The following is a 21,954-nucleotide window of genomic DNA, read 5'->3' as shown; positions in this document are numbered from 1 at the left end:
CGTTTTTATAGTTATCATTACCTTCCCTATTCTTCCAAGTACTTCTTCTTTGTTTCTAATCTTTTGTTCATATCTCCGTTCTAGGTCCAGGAATCAACTCTATAAAACAGGACAGAAAACTTAGTTTCTCAGCATCCATTGTAACTTTTGAGGTGGGCATTCATTTGTTTGAAGATACTGTTCGATTCTTTCTATTGGGATCATAATCATGAGTTTTGTCTTCTTGGATTAGCCTTTGTAAATCTTCTATTTTGTCAGCAAATACGGTGGAATCATCTTTATATCTGAATAAGAGTTGAACATGATTGGAGATAATATGCAGACTTGACGGATTCTTCTCATTTTTCTTTTTTATGTGTATTCTTCTTCGATTGTAAGGTTTGCTAATTGGTTCCAGTAGAAATTCTCAATTATTCTCATAGCCTTGTCAAGTATTGATCCTTCAACTAATTCTGAACGTGGAGTAGATAGATAAAGGCCCATTAATGCCTAGATAGTCGTTTATAAACAAAAGAAACAACATATGGTCAAGTACTGAGACTTGTGCTATTGAACTATAATTCGACGCTTGATTTGTTTTGTTTGTTTCTTTAGAAACATTACGAGAATTGGCGAGTCTCCTGTTATAATAAATATCCTTGGCAGCAGACACTATCCGAGAATCTCCATAAGTGATTTCAATTGGCAAGTGATTGTGCATTTTTTGCATTGTAAAATATTGAGCCCTTAACTAATGTGAACGTGGAGTGGGTAAGTGAAGGTCGTGCTCCGCTTTCCTAAGTAGAGCCATGCTGTTTAATCCGTTGGATCTGGTGCCACAGAAATCGAAATAACAGTATGATATTGCATACAGTAGATTATCGCAATGGTCTAAATCGGAGAAACTTGAAGGAAAATGGCGATAATTGTTGTTGTATTTGGTACATGACGTCGTGAATATGTAGTTTCAAGTTAGATGACATAGACGAATTAGAAAATTATATATTCCGGATACGAAAACCAACGTCCAGGTTATTCTTCATATCAACGTCAGTAATTCAATATGCTGCATTGCGATTTTCTAGCAGTTCTCATTCACACGATTTCTTCTAAAGTACGTTAAGACACTAAGTGTTGTTTAAGTATTTTTTCGAATTTCGAAACATAAAATTATATTTAGGAATATTACAATACAGAAATCACATTGAATTATATTTTTATTTTGATCTCTATGGGTTAGTGAAGGTTAGGTTTCATATTAAATTACATGGTAGTCGGTAAGCATGGGTTTGACGAAAATTATAACATACTATCTGAAGACATCAAATAACCATAAGTAAATTTCGTGAGGTATTCTCTTGTACTCTAAAAATTCAGGAGGTTAAGTTAGGTTAGGTGAGGTTAGGTTAGGTTAGGTTAAGTTAAGTTAGGTTAGGTTAGGTTAGGTTAACTAGATGGATAGTTATTGTGTAATATAGTAGTTTGAGATAATTCTCAACATTCAATGGCACTTCTGAAAAATTGTAGATTATTAATACTATTTTCAATTACATTTCTTTCGACTATAATACATACTTATATAAACAGAATATGTAATAACTTTTTTTATATGATTTAATGCATACTAAGGTCGAAATAAAAGCTTCATCTTGCGAATTATTAATATCTAATTTGCTTCACAAGTCGAAAGCTCAAAAAGGAGAAACGTAAAAAGTTAATGTCGTAAATTAGAATTTCAAAAATAATTGTAACAACCTTTTTTCTTTTCAGAAAACTGGCATTCCATGACCTACTGTTGCAACGAAGACGCCTGCAATTCTGCACCAATTACACCATTTCAATCGTTGCTTCAGTGCTTTTTAGCTGGTGCTATTCTTCTTATTAACATGGTACACTGAAATTAACGAGGTGAAAGGTGGTAGGGAAACAACTGGGATACATTATATTCATCGAGAAGGTAGCAAATTCTCAAAGGATTGCTCAAAAACTCATTTTGCACCAAGCAGAAGCTTATTTGCTTTCGATTTTTGATAAATGCCAATAAATAGTTGAAGATTTTGATAGATTTCAAAAATCTATTTAATAATTTGTGAATCGTTTTTTACATTATCGATGTATAGATTAGAATTTGTAGTAAGTCTGGATTAGAATAAGTATTTAATTGATTATTCGAAGAATAAAAAATGATTATCGCTAATAAATATGAAATAACTTTGAAAATTATTAATGACGCGAATTTGAAATGAGATATAATAGATTTAGATTCCGTGATCAATCCTTTGATGTATGTTATCTTCGGGAACATAATAGGGAACGAGGAGGTGCAATTTTGCATATTCCTGAAAGATATTCTAAATCGTTTTCTATATATAGTCATTTTTTTAGACATTTCACCAATAAATGCATACGAAATTCAATCAACCCTAGTGCTAGCACCATTTTTAGAACTTCCTATTGATATTTCTATCATTATTGAACGGTGGATACACACAAATAATGTCAATTTCCAAAATTTAGTTCGATCTATAGGCTATCCAGAATTGACCAGAAACTTGGACAGTTTAGAGCATAGGAGAGAAAGATCTACTATGGGAGATGCTCTTCCGAGCTGTTCAAAATAATCTCGCCAGGCAGACGTGGCTCTTGAGCACCGAGCACCAAGACACGTCTTTCTCGAGCACTACAACCTACAGTTCCACCACAGGTATCTCCAAAAAAATTATACAAAAATAATTCTGTGGTTTTATCAAGCTTTCAGATTCAATTTTTTCCGCACGCAAAAATTCCGTCGTGGATCTGAATAAATAATAATCTAACGGTACAAGATCTGGACTAAATAATGGATATAGTAGAAGTTCATAAGCACTAAGTTCTTCGATCTCATTCCGGAGTATGTGGTTTAGCTTCGTCTTGTTGGTTCACTGAACGTGGTACTAATTTCGACAACTTTTATAGATCTTGAAACGCCTTAATCAACACTGTACCGTTCGCTCATTAACTGTGTGTTTCCTACATATTTTCCTTGTTTCCAAGGCTGCTTTGAACTTTTTGTGCAATAATATCTCAAAAATAGACAGATTACATAGTAATTAGCAGAGAAATTAGACAAGTCTGCATCCGATCTCCACTTTTATTTAACTTCTAATGAAGCACTTGAAAATGAAGATAGAGAAGTGAAAGTTCTGATAGCAGACACTATTGAAGATCTACAGCACATAATCTACCGACTAAATCATATTAGTAAATACGTATTAGAGATAAATAGCCACAAAACAAACTTTACGATAACGTGCACAATTCTTGATAGATGGAGCTGTATTGGAGCGGGGGATACGCCACAAATACCTCGGAAGTTGATTGGACAAAGACTGGGAGGATGAGAGAGAGATAGACCAAGATATTAGATAGCCGAATGCTAGGAGTACCATTTATTGAGATTGTGACGAATGAAAATATCCGAAGAAGTACAAAAAGAAGATTTTTCCAACTCATAGTTGATGGTGATGGTTTACTTTCGAGACACCCTCTGTATTTACATATGTTTTATGCTAACTAAATAATCAATGTAACAAAATACCATCATATTTGTGATTGATTTTGATTAATGTTTTTAAAATTAGTAACTAACCCACGTACAAAAAACAATCAATCTTCAGTAGCGGAAGTTTCAGAATTCCGTATATGTGTAATCAGTTCTGAGGGTTCGAGTTATTTGCAACTTGTATAATAGACGATAATCCTCAAATTAAAGTTCCTTAAATAAACGCAGAGTTGTAGTGTGGACCAAAAACTTCTAATAAATGTATTTGAGACTTAATATCACTTGGATTAGAGCTTAGACCTATCAAAGAAAATAGAGTATCTCCAGACGAACACATTGTTGAATGGAAAGGAATTTCAATAAATATTCTAATTGATTAAAATTATCGACCAAACTTGGAAACACTATTTCAAGAGAACTTTGACTCAAAAATAATGACATAACGTAGTAAGTGGTTTGTTTTTATACACTTGTTAGAATAAAAACATATTTCAAAGATAATTGCAATTATATTTTTATTTTTACTGCAATATAAGCAAAAATATTATTTATCTACCCTAGTACATCATTTTATCAACCCAAAACTTATCCGAGTATTCTCCAAAGAGATAAATATGCTTGTGCTTTTTCATTGTATAATTTGGCGAATGTGCAAGTACGTCCGCCAAAATTTGAGTTCCCAATCAGCGCTCTCGCCAAAATTTAAATTAAATATCGAAATCTTCACGTAAATTTCTTTAATGTCTGATTTCTTAGACCTTTTGATATATTAATGCATCTAAATGTTATCTATTTTAGGTCTCTTCTGTTTAAAAATTTGTTGTTTTAATTATTTTTGGAAAATGCCAAGTTTTAACTTCCAAAAATCTTAGAAACTCCGCCGTTTTTTGCTTTACCGCTTCCATCGATTCAAATCGGGTCCCTTTCAAAGCAGATCTTTTTCTAACCTTTTAAGGAAATGTGAGCAGACCCGTTGACGGAAGAGATTTTAGTCAGGAGTCAGATTTTCTAGCACCAATTTCACGCAGATTATTGTTATGTAATTCCTCGTGTAAAATTTTTTTAACCGTTTCTTTATCGGCGTTTATAGTCTCGGCAATCATCCGGATGCTCATTCGACGATCTGCGCGCACGATTTGGTCACTATTTTCGGAGTTGAAACGGTCACAGGGCACTGGTCATCTTCAGTGCTCTCTCGGCCCTCACTAAAGCTCTTACACCAATCAAAAACGCGTGCATGAGATAGAGAATTGTCCACATAGGCCTCTTGCAACAATTTCTAACATTCAGTCGGAGTTCTTTTCAATTTAACGAGAAATTTGAGATTGATGCTAGATATATAGACACCCAACGCACTACTTGTTTGTTACCGCACCCGTCTAGTGCGCCCTCTAGGCGCGTAGTCTTGTTATTTAATAGCCAGACCTCGTATCACTCACATCCAATATTATCAATCTATTTAGACATATATCAGAACGCAGAATCCATTTATTCAACTGGTCGCGATAAGTTTGTCATCCCTATCCGTCTTGTCTCGATCTTAACTGGCTATGGATATGTTTTAGCAGTTAATTCAGTCGTTTCCAGCGGGTATTTTCCCGTTATCTGACACAATAAAGATTTGTGTTGAATCTAAAATTAAATATGTTTCCGTTGCTTTTTTAACCACGTAAACGAAAAAATAAGGGAAAGTATGTTTCCTGTAATGATGTTTGTGAGCTTGTTTGTTTGTTATAGCTCTCTTTCGTAGTTTATTATTGTTAGTATATCCCACCACTTTAAGTACGTGCGTTAACCAGCTAAAGCGTCAACCTCTGGGTTCGCAGGTCGAGGGTACAAATTCCGTTCAACCTGTAGTAAACATTTTACAACCGTTTGCCCTCTGTTGACTAGAACTTTAAGAAAAACTTCATTTAAATAACCTTAAAACAATAATGAATTGAAAATATTAATATTATTGTGAAAAGAGTGTCAGGAGCTCGATGTACGAGAAATTTGGAACAAAGTCCTTACCGAAAACAAATTATTCAAGCTATTTAGAGTAATTCCATTTTATGGATGAATATTCTCTTCAACTTGTTGTCTAATGTCCGCTCTTGTTCGCCAAGAGAGACGCCGACGAGTGTCTGAAACAATGTCCTGTGTATCCTTTAATATTAGGTACTGAACAATCCTTTCTGGTAAGTTTCCAATGGTATTTTCGATGATATCAACAATATTTCTAGCAGTGACCACAAATTCACGAATAACGTGTGTTTTGCTTACTGGAATAGTAATTTTAAGAAAGATGCGTTCATCAAATACGTCTCCTTCTTGTAGGAACATCAGTTCAGCCTTCCTGCAGACTCCCGCAATCCCTATTATCACTACGACCTAAGAAACAGATATATTTAATAATAAATTATAAACATTTAGTAAATTAATTCGTACTTTTGCAAATAAAAACATTTCGTTTTCATTCTCTTTTATATATCTTTCTACGTCAAAACCTCCGATTTGTTTGCATGTTATTCGTCTCATCAGCATAGTGCACTTCTTGATATCGACATTTTTGCTCACAGTAAGTTCATATTTCAACATTGAATGTTTTGTCCACATGGTCTACGCCTCTAATGTTTCTATATTTTCAAAATAAGCAAGTAGTACCATTCCGTTGATGTTCTTTATATTTTTCAAACGCATAATTTTTGGTAGGCTATGGCGTACACAATGCAACATTTGCAGACCTCTTACTTCAAATGGAATGTCTGATTCGCTTTCTGAAGACATTTCAAGCAATAACTTTGAACTTGTTTTGACTTATTTCGAAAAATCGTTGTTTGTTTCAATAGTTAGATTACTTCAAAACCTGCTTTCTTATTCACTATAAACATTTCAATTGAACTTTAATTACCAAATTTATGATAAGCCAAAATTTCTTTACAGGAACGCATTTTCCATATTATTATTTATGTTCTGATCTAAATTAGATATTTTTTCATATTCAATTCAATCAGTTTTTCTTTATATAATTAATTCAATCTATGTTTATGTCGTGAATCTCTTCGAAACCGATAAGAGACAATTCTTGAATGCATAACACAATTAATTTTCGCATAATAGGACCCAACGTCAGGGCACAATGAGCCTTTATTGTTAATATTTATTATTAATTAAAGGCTTTGTCACTGACTTTTATAAGCAAGAATGGAAGCGAGAATAAACAGCGTTGTCCCATATTTATTCCAGTTAAAAGGGCGGTATGCCACTGAACAAGAAGAAAAATATACGAAATGCCATTTAACTGTTATCATTTGCTTCCATTTTGAGTCTAATATCTTTAACGAATCACTGCCTGTCGGAAATCTACAATCAAATAAGATCTATGGAATGTATCAATGTATCAATTTAAGTGATGAAGGGGAAGCTAAGAAGATTCCCACGCAGCGTCTGACCCAGAGTGGGCGGCTGCAAACAACGTCTGTTCTCCAGGTTATGAGCGGTTGAAGCAAAACTAGGAAGGCAACAGGAAACTACCTAGTGTATTTTTGCCAAGAGAACCACATGGATTTATCACTAGGGAAGCGAATACGTTTAGAAAATCTAGAGTAACATATAATGGAAAACCTATAGAACCTGTAGAACAATTTAAATATCTAGGAACATGGCTCTATGAAGAATGGTCGTCGGACGGTGAAATAAAATGCCGAATTGAACAAGCTCGAAGTACATTCATAAAATTTAAAAATGTATTTACATGTACCGACTTTGATCTTGATCTTAGACTGAGACTTTTGCGCTGCTACGTTTGGTCAGTGCTTCTTTACGGGATGGAGGGTCGGACCCTTAAGGTAAAAAACATCAACAAATTATAGGCATTCGAAATGTGGGTATTTCGTAGAATCCTGAATATACCATGGACTGCCAAAGTGAGGAATGACGATATTGGCCATATAATGAGAGGCCATAAAAATCAATTCCTTCAGCTGATAGTCGGGGGCAAGATTGAGGGTAAGAGAGGATTGGGACGGAAGAGAATGTCATGGTTGCGGAACGTGAGACAGTGGACGGGTATACAAGATATTTAGACATTGATCCATACCGCTAGAGATAGAGAAGCCATGAAAAATGTGGTCGCGAACATCCATTAATGGATAAGCATTAAAAGAAGAAGGAGAAGAAGAAGAATGTATCAATATAAATACGAAAAATCAGGAGGCTTGTCGAGGTGAATGCCGCCTCCAGACGATAGATTTAGCATACGATGCAGATTCTTATACATAGAAAAACTCCAGAAAGAAGATCTTTGACAGCCATGCGACAACTAGCCATTTGACTTCTTCTTCTTTTTCTTCTTCTTCTTATTCTTATTCATTTTTAAGATCTTATGATCTGTTAGTTTTGCAGGTACCTATGCATCAGTTCCTGGGAGGTGTACTGCCAGCTGTCCATCTATCTCTTAGGTGATCGTCCGGGCTCTCTTTTCCCTATTAGTTTCCCTTCTCTCCAATTTCCTTCTGAACCCAAAAAACGCGCTTTGGTAGGGCGTGTGGACCGTGTTTTAAATTGTGATTAGATATTTTTAAATCGATTGAAACGTACATAGACTCCTATTCAATTGTATGTGGGTTTGTGAGCTTGTTTGTAACTTTTCTTTGTGGTTTATTACTGTTAGTATATCCCACCACTTTAATTGTGGTTTTTAGCCGGTTAAATGGTTCGCCGGTCGAAGGTACAAATCCCGTTCAAGCTGTATTCTCCTATTATATAGAAGCTTCTATAATTATTTTTATATTTCTAAGAAAATTCAGTTTATCGTAGCTAATATGTATGCGTCTTTTTGGTCCACATTATCATCAGTATTTTTGTATTCTTTGATGAACTGATGACAAAATATCATGAGAAAGATGAAGTAATCGCTCAATAGTTGTGTTGAACCGCTAAAGATAAAAAAGAAAAAGAGATTAATAAATTCATCCTCATACATTTTTTGAAAATACGAAAAAACTCGTGCTGACTCATTTTTATAAAATCATCTAAATTATAATGATTATGAATCGCTCTGTATGAATTATAGCATTAGCTTCAAATTTCAATTTCCTCATATTTTCTCATTTGATGCCTGGATTTTTAGATTGGGTCAATATTTGATTTTCCTTCATTTTTATCACGTTTCTCGGTTGGAATTTTCTTTTTTATCGCAGATAATCACGTATTGTAGATATTATAAATAAAATAGTCACAAATTACCAATATATACAGATGCATTTATAAATTAATATTTTTAAATATGAAAATATTACATTTTCTAATGAACATTCCGAATTCAAAGTAAACTAAATGGAATGATTGAAATATTTAACTTGTTGAATAAAAAACTGTCAAATAGAAATAAAAAATAAGAAAAACGTCAAAACATAAAGTGAATTGACGTATAGGTTGTTAAAATTGTCATAAATAGTTATGTTTGTACTAAATTTTATCAACCATAAAATGAAAACTGAATGGTTTCAATTTGCTCAACCAGAAATTGGATTTGTAAGTACTTGCAGTATTGATAAATCGAAATGAATGTATAACAATTCCATTTATATATCCTCCAACATTTCTGGATAATTTTTATATCAGCCACTCCAATAAATACTTTCGGGTGGTAAATTAAAGTAATGCCTTTCTTGGTAATTACATCTCTTCAATGATAAAACCGTGTCTCGGCTTCTTTTTCGGTTAAATCTTTCCCATTTTTCACTTCTGAACGGTAAATTTTTATACTCATTTATACTGATTCTTTTCATTTCCAAAAAAAAAAAGTTTGAAACACGTTGAAATGTGAATAGAATCCATTTTATATATGCTTTGCTAATAATATATAAAATCTTTTGCAAATGGTGTCAAATAAACAAAACGTTGACACTGTTTATTATTTGCATACATCCGGGACTTGATGACGTGAAAATTTAGCTGTTTCTGAGTTATAGGCGTTTAAAGTTGCGAAATAAGAAGTTATATTTAAGTCTATTTTCTAAATTATACATTCTACCATTATGAATTTTTAATGGATGATTGTAGTGTGTGTAATGGAATAAATAATTCCACACCACTATCTGGAGGCCAGGGGCGGCTCATGCCGAATGGTTAATAATCCGTAACGTTCACAGATAGTCTTTAACTTTATAAAATTTACGGTTTAGGAGATATGTAGAATTTTAGAGACATCCATAATTATTTATTGAAAATACTTACAGGAGATATTAAAACACAAACTTTTCTAGCTAAATTGCATACTGTCGAACATCGTGTTAGGAAAAAATTGAACTGTAGCAAAATTTAGTTGCTTAGCCTACAACTTATCAAATAAACACAAAAAAAACTATAGTAAATGTTCGTAGTGGGCACCTTGCACTTTTGCACACTTCCAGAGTCTATGCAGGATATTTCTTTTAGCTTGGAGGAGCATTCCAAGATTCTGCTCCATAACGTCGCAATAGAAGTTTATTCTATCGATCATTTCATTCCTTTTGTCTACTGGTGTTTAATTCAGGGGAAAGTATGTAGTACAAATGTTTAGTTATGTATTCATTAGTTCTCCAAGAACTGTTAACTTATGTTTCAATACGTATTTTCAATAGATAATTCGTTTTATGATAATTTTTTTCAGAATGTCTCTTTAAGGCGAACGGTTTTCTTGGTATGTACAACGATCTGGAAACCTACATATCTCTTAAACCATATTTTATCGTGTTGAACAAAAAGTATCTTTTCGTTAAAAATTGATTCAAAAATTCATCTTTAGATTGTATAAGTTGTCCCTGTAAAAGTAACGGATTGTTGAGTCGCCCCTGGCCTTCAGTTAGTAATTTAGAATTATTTTTTCCTTCAAACACACTTCATGAATACACGTTATCATCATCCATATAAAATTAATAATATTCGAATGTAATTTAGAAAATATACTTAAATAGAAGTTCTGAATTTTTTGCGTCAAGTCCCGGATCACCTTGTATAACTTTCTTCGGGTATAAATATGAATATTTTAGTGATATTAGACACACTTATTTATATTTAAAATTTAATATTTAAGATCCATTGAATGAATTCATAAATATCCGCATTTATAAAATAACTTTATGTAATTTTTGCAATGGAAACGGAATTTATTATTAGTATTAGTACTTTTTCTGGATGAATATCTTATTTTTGATAATTCATTAACACAAAATATGTTCTTGAAGTTAGAATTTACTCCATAATGATTTGGATAACATCGTTTCATTTGGAATTCAAAAATTTTGTCTCCCTTTTTGGTACCACTAGTTAGTTGCGCATCAATTTTTATATGTAACCAAAAATGTATAAAAATAAATATGCAGACTAAAACATAATATATTTTATCAGGATCACTTATAACTAAACTTCAAAAAGCTTGGCAACGCTGTTCATCTTGAGACGTGTGCCAAAAAAATTGTAGCAATAAAAACCCACCAAAAATCAATTTCTCTCAGTAACACTCACAACAAACAACAACTGAGTATTAAAGAATGAAATAAACTGATGAGTCGATGTATGATGTCTTGATCACGACTACAGCAGCTTGGGAATGAAATCTGGCGCATATGGTGCTCAGATCTCCAACAAGAATCGGTCCAAAGACGCACAAGTCATAAAAATCCTTTTAGTCGGTTGAAATTTTTTTATTTGCTTCTACATTAAATTGTAATGAGACGATATCAAAAGGGTAAAACTGGTCGGATGAGTGAAATTGATGATGTTAAAGCGTTCCCAATAGACTTAACTAAAAACAAAACGATAATAATGAAACAAATAATAGAAAAGTACAAATTGCTCAATTCGTATCTTCCCAGATAGTCCATCAGCGCTGGAAGCACTGAATGATGTAATTCTAAACTGGTATAACATTTTGTGTGAACTCTAAACACCCTGGATGACCTTAATAAAGTCATATATAGCCGGAGAAAACGATAATAAGCAGACGAAATGGCTAACAGACTGCGTTAATGTCATATATTGTTGATACGTTCAGTTATTTTGGTTTATTCACATTAGGATTTCGTATTATTACAAGATAGAGGACGATGTAGCTGTAGGGTATCCGTGAATCTAGGTGTTAGTACTATTCCTTCAAGGTTATCAAGCATTTTAGCGAAATGAGCAGGACATTCGCAGAGTACATGCTCTTGCTTGCTCGCAGAATCTGCAGTTGTCGTCCTCTGCCATGCCCATCGTCTTAAGATGATATTTGACGAGGCAGTGATCTGTCAGAAGAAGACCACCAGTTACATGTCGTTACTGGTTATCAAGTTTTTCAGTCTTCTGAGCTGATATGGTTATTCTTTTAGTTCGTTATTGATGTGGCATCTCGTGAGGTCGCAGTAGAGCTTTGATCCAAGGTATGGAATCGTTGCCTCATTTTCGGCAAGGCTGTCTACACTTCCTCATTTCCTGGTATACTCTGGTAACCCGGAAACTACATTAGAGCTACTTTGTTTTTGTTAATTAATGCTTTTAGAGTTTGTTTACACTCCCACACTAGTTTGGACTCAATAGCTTTCGGGAATTTCAAGGTCGTTTGGCTATCTGCTTTTTAGAGAGGTTTCTATCCAAACATTCCTGAGCAAATTTGTTTGTTTTACCTTAAATATGGTGTAATGTTCCTAGAGGTGTAGAGAGCTTGCATTTTGGTCCAGAAATACCCAGTCCAGCTCCTTGCGCTAACCTCGAACCATTAGGAATTATTTTTTTTTCGAGGTTTATCCAAAAATTTTGTTACGCACTCAGAATTTTAGAAGTTGTGTGCTTTATATGTAAAATGTTATACTTAAGGCTACAGGCTAAAAGATTGTGAGGTTAATATTAACCTGCCAAAGTATATGTTGTGATTTTTTCATACAAAATATTGCAAAACGTTTTGGCACGGAAAAAAAAATTTTACAGCATCTATTTTCTGTTTTCAAGTACATTTTAATCATAATTTACCTTCTAAGAACATATTTTTGTTAATGATTTACCAATTATACATATAAATCGAAATTAGAAATGAAAAGCACGTTTTATCTAATCAAAATCTACCTTAAATCTTATAATTATTTGTGTAAAACTTTTATATAATACATTTTTTGATTTGCTGGTAAAATTGTATATCATTGGGTCTACCGTGTACAAAATTTCGCATTTAGTTCCAGAATTATAAAAGTTTCCCTCACAATAACCATTATTTTTTCCATTTCATCCAATTTACTATGAACGTTGTAAAGAAATAAGATTAAATCTGTATAAAATAACTCTAAAACATTCCGCAAATTGTAAAAAACAAAGATAAAAACGTGCTCTTCTCATTATCCTTGTAAATAAACTGAGGATCATTAGATTTAATCGTTTAATTAAAAGATTAAGAGCTTTTCGTACCAATTTAATCACATTTATCTATGTCACACACACACACACATTCTCCCATGCTGTAAACAAAGTATGCTGTAAAATAAATTATGTAATAAAAAAAATTTCGACGTTTTATTTACAAAAACAGAATTAGTACATTATAGTGAAAGCTGTTTCTGGTCCTTCAAGCCGGATTCCAAACAAAAAGTCAGAAAAATCAGATAAATGAGAGTATCGGAATAGTAGTGATAGTAAAAAAGTGTGTTAAGTATGAATATCATTAACTACTTCAGGAATTCTACCTTGGTAAATATTTTCTTAATTGAAATACAGCAGTAGAAAAAGGAGCAGACCCCGTATCAGATGAACTTATTAAGTTCACGAAAATTTGATGTGATACACTGGTAAAAAACAGACCAGATTTGAGGCGAATCGTCAAGAAGGCCGAGGCTCACACCGAGCTGGAGTGCCAATTGGTAAGTAAAATGATAAAGTCTAAAATACAACAAATAAATTCACAAACGACACAGAAACTTACCCCACGATGGCAATTTTCAAATGGGAATCAACTGATTTTGACAATTCATTAAATTTGAAAAGTTTGTCTGTACGAATTGATGAACTGAGTGTCAAACTTTGTAGTGAGTTAAAAGTGGAAGCGGAAAATTCAATACCCGCCATAAAAGTTTAACTTCTGTTACAATGTGCCAACTAGTGATCGTGATTGTCTTGAAGATTTGACAACTCGTGACGGAAAGTTACGCAGCTCGGGATTTTAATTATTAAAACAAAAATATAATATATATTAATAGTGTATCTAATATAACCTAACCTGTTTCACAAATTTATAATCTGTTATTTTATTTAACTAACCTAACCTAATCTTAAGCTAACCGAACCAATGCATTATTATGCGGAATTTTACAAATTACTGCTTCCGAAAATTTTAAAAATTGATTTCTCCGTTCGATTTATAGGATTAAGGTTTTAATTTTTTAATTTTCTAGCTTGACTACCTTTTCGTTTACCTGAAATATCTCTTTAAGTTGTTGTTTAAGTTGTTTAGGTTAGGTTAGGTTAGGTTAGTTGTAACGTTTGTTCGACTGTACCAATTGTCATTGTCATTTGTCAAAATTCGCAGTAAAAGGTGAAAGCGAAGGTGGAACGTCTCTTAACTTTTTTTACAAACCCCATATTTGAAGATCTAGTGTCTTCTGTCTACAACAAACAACCACTTCGTAATCTGTTATAAAATTCAGATGGATATTTCTGAGAGTTTCATGGACAATGGCGACATAACACACCCTGTTTCATTATGAAGTTATATCCAAGAATACCAGTGCCGCCAGTTTTATGTTTGTAACTTTTATTACTTACCTTATACAAAAATGTCCGCAATTATTCAAGATGAGAAATCTCTCGGGTATGATAACTCCGAGTATTTTTATAGCCTTGTGTGTCTGCGAAGGAAAATTTATTTTATAAGTTGGAATAGTTTGTATTATATTACAAAACTTGTCGCTGTAAAGATTTACAAATCAAACTTTTTGACGAAAAACTATAAGAATCGTGATAAAAGATATAAACCGCCCTCTGGAATCAAAGACTAACCTCAAATTGTTTTTAATAGTAACTAAAAAAACAATGTACGGAAAATGTTTTACGAAAATAATGATCGAACAAGATGAAAGTTTGACATCGTCGGTTTTAGAATCTGTACGCTTTGTTGTTAATTCAAAACCACGGAGCATATGGATTCTCAGACTGAAGTTGTTAAGAACAACGAAAGAGAAACAGCAAGTGCTTTTTGAAATTATAAAGAAAGATCTAATTATATTCTAATACCACTACACTAATCCTCACAATTATAATATCTGCCAGATGTTTCTATAATCAAGTTATCGTCTTCAGTTACAAAGGCGTACCCAGAATCAAAACTTGATCGTTCAGGTTATAAAATTTTATCACGGAATGAAATAAACTGCAATTTTATGAAAGTAATGTATAATTATAACAATTACTTATCAATTATTTCATTGATTTTGTTTTCTAGTTACATATGTTATACTACTAACATTTTTCTTGGATCCAGCACCGATTTTCCTTAAAAAATTTCCGATGGACGCTCATTAAACACGACCCAATCAATCTGTCTTCTCCCATTGTATGAGAATGGTCCCAGAAGTACCTGGCCTGACCTAGAGATGACGGTGGTTGCTTCTATTAGAAAGTACGCACTCAATAATTTTATTTGAAATGAGGTCAGAAATATTGAAGAAAATCCACAAAACGTTACTGGATGGACATGGGAGAGCTGTGCTCAAGATGGGTGCCGCTCTTGCTTACAACGGAACAAAAACAATGGGAGAACCGTCTCCGAAGAAGACAAAGACCATTCCATCTGAAAACAAGATCACGGCGTCGGTTTTTTGGAATGCGGATGGGATAATTTTCATTAATTATCTCGAGAAAGGAGAAACTATCAACGGCGAGTATTATGCAAACTTATTGATCGAAGAAATCAAGCAAAAATGGCAGGATCTGGCTAAGAAGAAAGTGTTTTTTATCAAGACAATCCACCAGATCACCAATCCGTTTTTGCAATGGCCAAAATTGATGAATTAAAGTTTGAATTGCTACCTCATGCATCCTATTCGCCAGATCTGGCTCCCTCGAATTATTTTCTATTCTCAGACTTGAAAAAATTACTCAATGCTAAAAGATTTTTCAACAATAAAGAGGTGATGTAAGCAGTTAATGGCTATCTTGACGATTCTAATTATAAAAAGGGTATCGAACTTATTGAACATCGCACAGAAAATTTTATTGAAGTAAAAGGAGGTTACGTTGAAAAATAAAGATAATTTTTTCCAAAATTTTCTTGTTTTCTTTGTTGGGTCACTTTTCAATCGGGTCTTTACAGTTCAAAAGCTACTGAAAGATCGTAGTCGTAGTCGATGCACCTATAATGAGAAATGCAAGCCTTCCTCCTCCATAATCAAAATCCTCCAATTCGTCTCCTGCTAAATCCTTTTTTTCTACCACAATTCTAATTCTGAAGAGGTATTACTCAACTCATGAAACTCCATGAAAAAAATGATATTTTTTTCAAGTATTTTGAAGTAATTTTTAACGTGCATGAAGGAGGGACCGTCTCCAATATCCAATCGCAGTCTAAGATGGCGGATTACTCCTGTAATCATCAAATTCAAGTAAAACTGATCTAATGGCGGGCGACTCAATCCATATTGTGATGTGGAGCTCATTAGATCAAATGGGAGAGCGGTGACTCTTCTAGCCCCTCGTTTGGTACACCAATGTTTCATTATTCGAAGTTCAACAGATCATCTGATGAACCAGAGTTTATTAAATCCAAAGGATTAGTTTTAATGATTTAACGTCCTTCATTTCCTTACCCATCTTGCTCGAACCAAATCTTGTTACAATTTTTTTTTGAATAAGGATATACATTCAGATCATTATTTTGAACCATGCGTTCTCCTTGCCATAGCAAGGAAGATCCTGAGTAGATGCAGTATTTATTATACTGATAAGAAATCCATTAAATATGACAACCCAGCATTTTTATACTTCATTAATCTCACAAAAGCGTTTGACCTTATTAAACTCTTTGATAGTTTTCCACAAACTATCCATTACGTTTCCCGTCCTAGCTGGAGTTTTGGGTAATTTGTTAAACTACTTCGTTTGTTACCAAATTATTGAGTAATCCACCGATTGTCATTTCGGTTTTTAAATGCGAAAAAATTCATCTTCGTAACATTCCCCGGCAGCTTTTGAAATTTATTTTGTAGCTGGAAAATGTACGCTTCATAGTGAAGGAACTACAACCAACTGTGATGACTTCTATTGATTAGCTTCATCAGAAATCGTGAAACTAATGACAAACTTTACCGGTAATGTTAAAGAAAAAACAGAGCAAAACGCATAACGCAGTTTTTGACCTTTTAAGGGCGTTATATGAAAATATTCCGAATAGTTAATAATCACGAGGATTCAAACGCGAAATTTCAACAGAAAAAATTATGGTTTTTGAAACTAGAAAGGTTGGACAGAAATGACAATAAATGCTGAGAAGTACCAAGCAACATTATTCTAGCTTAGTCATGCTGTTGCAAATCACTCTATCAATGTAAATATTTACCTAATAGCATTTTTATTTAGAATAACTTTTCGATTATTATAAATCGAATAAATATTTGGAACGCTGATATTTATGCCAAAAACGTGTTACCTTTTATTTATTGAGAACAAAAGATAAAATCGATGAAGACCCGTGTCTTTTTTTACAGTTCCACGGTAACAATAAAAACAAACGAAACTTCTGGCGCCAATTTCCGATTTTTTTCGAATTTTGGCACAAAGCTCGACTATTTACGTCACAACTTTAACACCTAGATCTTATAAAGAGAAGTAAATGTGAACTGAATGTTCCTATCTAACTTTTTTATTCTCATTCATATAAATTTTACCTACTATTCGATTTTCAATACGAGGAAAGATCTTGGGTGGAATAGATAGTGTTTAATAATAGGTTAATGAAATTATTTCGTTTGATTCTTAGCTTTTCGTAGACGTTGCCAGATTTTTAAAGTAGTAAATATAGAGAAAAGTAATTGATTCGTTATCAAATGTACGTATATTTTGAATATGTACGTTGATATGATTGTGTGCAGTGCATAACAAAAATCAGAGTATGTCAAAAGATATAAATGTATACACAGGAAACAAACGAGGACACTCAATCAGTTTCTTCATATTTAAAGGATAAAACACCCCAAAACAACGGGATTCAAAACGGGAAACACATTCTTTCACGTCGTCTGCTATGATAACGATGATGTGATTGTTGACGATACTGAAGATAATAACACTAAAGCAAAACAAGTAAATATCAACACCGAAAATACCAAATACCTAATGATATCCAAAGAACCGATGCAATGAAATCGAATCACACGGAAAGCGTCTCGAATTTCATTGTGTTTGAAATATATACTTTGAAAAAGCAAATACCTAAATACTGAGAGTAAAATCAAACTATATAAAACGGCTGTAAGACCTATCATCACTTAGGCAACAGAAACTAACCCAGACACGAGTAGGAAACTGCAAACAATGAGAACGGTCAAAATAAGAACAGTAAAAGAGAAGAAGAGGTAAAACTCTACATGACAGAATACGGAATGAAGATATTAAACAGAAACGAAAATTCTGAAACATATAAAAAGAATGGAAGACGATAGACTTGTTAAGAAAGCTAAAATAAAATGCTGGATTTCGTTTTTCCGGGGAAAACTTACTGGCAATGAACAGGCAGTAGCCTACTAATATGGTCATCCATGCTAGAAAGAAGAAGAAGGAAAAAAATTCAGTCGCTTGTTTCAAAATTGATACCCTTGGTATTTGAGATCATTTTGGTTTTGTCTTTTGGTTATAAAGAGATAAAATTAATAGCGACTTCGGTTTTATATGTTAATCATCTTCCAATTCTCTTTCCATATAAATAATTATAACTACAATATAAAGGGCGTCTCAAAAATGACTGTTTAAATTGAGGTGTAGGAATCTTCACATATGAAAACCGACTTTACAACCTCTGTACATAACCTTCAATTTTATTTATTCTAATTTTTATTGTGTCATTTCTTAAGTATTATTATTAAATCTTATTTCTTCGCCTTAATTCTTTCAACTTTTCGTGTTCTAATTCTAGGAAGAATATGGAATAAGCAAACAAGAAAAAAATAATTTGGTAGTTATTTTGGTATGAGATGTTATTAATATTTTATGACAGCATGGAGGACACGTGATTGGTTAGGTTAGTTTAGGTTTGTGATGAAACTGAGATTTGAACTTAATTTCTAGACTTAAAAAGCTTCAATTACTGGCCTATTTTCATTAAAATTTCATAAATATCTAAAAAAATTTATGTAATATATATATAACATTCTTTTATTATACAATATGTCCCATGAAACTGGTAAGACATTCTTTATTCTTTTTAAATATTTTATAGACATATTTTCAAATAAATTAAATATCATATAATCGTATAGGACTGGAGCATTGCAATATTCCAACATTTTTGGAAAAATAACTTTTTTCCGAAATATGTATTAATAATAAAAAGTTGCTTCGTGGTGTAGATGTTCATGACACTTTTTGCGGTATCTGCGTCAGTTATCACGAACTCCAATCGAACTAAGATTCTATAAATTTTATTTTCATGAGAAGGTACCGGATAATACACAAGAGATGGCACGAAAATAAAATTTGTATGACCAAACGTGACACCCGCAACCAAGCAAAAATTCTACCCCACATTAAATAGAAATGAATATTTGAATAATTCAAGTGGGGTGAAAATGAACGCCAAAAAATAAATGGACTTTGAAGTTAGTTAACTTTTTTAGCACATAAGAGATCGTTGGGGCTTATTTTTAGTAGTAAGCCTAAAGTCTCAATACAAATTCAACCCTATGAGACTTTTGTTTACTTGACTACAATTTTTTGGTCTAATTTGACTGATATCCGCGTAAATATTTTGTATCAAACAACATGTGATTGTGAAGCTCGTCTTTAAATCCTGTAGGTGTCCTTTCTGCTTCAAAATGTAAATAAACTATTTGAAATCATTCGAAAACTTTGCTACTATGAAACTAACTTAAAATAAAGCAGATAACAGACAAGATAACTTATAATTTGTCTTGTTATTGAGCATAATACGAATATTTTAAACCTCCTGTATGTAATAATGAGTTAGGAATAATGTTTAAATACAATTATTGTACCAAACTTGAGAATGATATACGAATAACGTTAAGCTACAATTTAGTTTCGTGAAAGTGGATGAACTGTATGATACCGGATATGAGAAAGCTGTGCGCAAGATGGATACCGCGTTTGGTCACAATGGAACAAAAACGGTGAATGAAGTGAAGTAAAAGGAAAACATTAATGAATTAAAGTTTGAATTGGTACCTCATACACCCCATTCGCTGTTCCGAGACACCATTGGGTTAAAGTTAAAAACTATAATTTTCCGATTTCTATTTGAGCCATCCTCGTATATCAAAAGTCGAACAAAAAGTTAATTAATCGACATATGTACAAAAAAAAGTGAAATTTCTAAAGTTAATTACAACCATTAAGACACACAATCGTAAATCAAAGGTTAATCTGCGTTTAATAGGGGAAATGCCAAAAGTCATATTTTTTTCTGTCAGCTCCGAAGTGATTTATAAGGTTCTATTGCTTGTTCTCGGTCATACACGTCTTATTTTTATATTCTACCGAGGGCTATTCCGTCTGTCAACCTAATCTTGAAATACCAATTCCGACTGGGACACGAAAATCACAGTGGAAGATTTAGAAAATCCATTTTCAATGAATAAATTTCGTCTATTTATGTTTAATAAACAATATAGGATTGGTAGTCGCAATTTTTGGAATTTACTAAAATATTTGATAATAATAAACGTCGAAAATTGTTCCACGTAAAAAATATTGTTTATCCATCATTTGGCTAATAAAATTAAATTTTTTTGGTACTTATTTTAACTTGGAAACATTCATGCTTTATCGCGGACGATCTTAATAAAGCGACTATACTAGCACACCTGAAACGAACTAGTAACTAATCATTTTCTTCACTGAGGTAAGCCTGAAGCTATCGGAAGGGCTTGATAAAATCTATTTCCAATATTTCAAAAAATTAAACTGCTTAAAGGCACATGCGATGTTCTTATGTTATAATTGCCACTAAATTCAGGTTTGAAGCATATTTTCCGAGTAATAAATTGTTAGAGACGGTTTTAAAAATTCTGGATGGAATATTAAGATGAATGAACATGTATTTTTGACATTTTTTTGATTTATGATTATCTCCACACACATATATACATAAACTTAGCGATTTTCATTAAGGTTTTAACCACGTCCAGTTTTTTGTGACAGCTACATTCTTATTTATTTTCTAACCTTATATATGCGTTCTTTAAAAAATTAACCTACGTCTTAGGGACTTTATACACTGGGGCAACACTATGTGGCATGCGTTTTCCTTGTTGCAGCCGACGTGGCGTGCGGCAGGCTATTTTCCGCCGAAACAACATCGTGCTTTCTGGAATTTTTTGTCTACTTAGACTTAGAATATGGCTGATCCATTTTAGCAGCAGCTTATTTAGTACCAAGCAATGCACGTAGTCAACGAAAGAAGAAAAGTTGATGGGAAAGAACATTATTTCAGAACGGCCCACGGGCTAGTTTACTAACAAATTTGAGAACAGATGATGGGGCCACGTTCGAAGACTTTACTAAAATATCAAATGAGGACTATGAACTTTTACTACAACTAATTACACCATATAATCAAAAAGGGGACACTAACTATAAACGTGGGTTAGGTTAGGTTCAAAGGATAGGGAGAAATTTTTTTATATTATAAATTCGGAATTCCAAGTTACCGTATTATCCAACGGACTTTTCTTTTAAATTTTATGACAATAGTTCATTTATCTTACATACTGCTGATGAGCAATTATAATCCACAGAAAGAAACACTTTACCAACATATTCTCCACTGAAAACAGTGGAGAATTAAATGGGAATTACGAAGACGAGAAACCCTGAAGTACTAGTTATATGGATTTAGGTTGACAATTCTAAGTAAACAGTAAAAAAGCTGAAACAAAATTTGTGTTCAATACTGAAAAAATTGACGAAAAAGAAATATGAAATACTGGAAGAAACGGGCAAAATAGGACTATACGAAAAATAAACAAAAGGAAACGAGGAAATGATATTCGTAAGTAAAGACATGCGTATTAAGGAATATGAAAAATTCAATACTTGAAGTAGCTACAAATAACTTACGGAGAGTTGTGAATTTTCTAGATATGGAGTATTTTTTTAATAAATTTCATAAAAAAATAGATTTTCTCCCAAATATTTTGCAATAATCCTGTTAGGGGTATAATATTATCTATTGTAATGAACCAAATGGCAAGAAAATACTCTTTCTAGTAATTAATGCA

General features: G+C 32.9%; 1 protein-coding gene across 1 annotated transcript in view; it reads left to right on the top strand.

Moving 5' to 3' along the window:
• LOC130443227 (uncharacterized) overlaps positions 1-2,250 on the top strand; it is a 73,708-nt gene extending 71,458 nt beyond the window's left edge. Inside the window, exon 3 of the mRNA XM_056777755.1 lies at positions 1,750-2,250. Within this exon, the coding sequence (XP_056633733.1) occupies positions 1,750-1,877 (128 nt within the window). The 3' untranslated portion in view covers positions 1,878-2,250. The remainder of the gene's footprint in view (positions 1-1,749) is intronic.
• The last annotated feature ends 19,704 nt before the right edge of the window (positions 2,251-21,954 follow it).

The sequence above is a fragment of the Diorhabda sublineata genome, chromosome 4 (genome assembly GCF_026230105.1).
Source record: "Diorhabda sublineata isolate icDioSubl1.1 chromosome 4, icDioSubl1.1, whole genome shotgun sequence".
In the NCBI taxonomy this organism is placed as follows: Eukaryota; Metazoa; Arthropoda; class Insecta; order Coleoptera; family Chrysomelidae; genus Diorhabda; species Diorhabda sublineata.
Note: the sequence above shows the minus strand (reverse complement) of the source record. Positions and strands in the feature narration are given on the sequence as shown.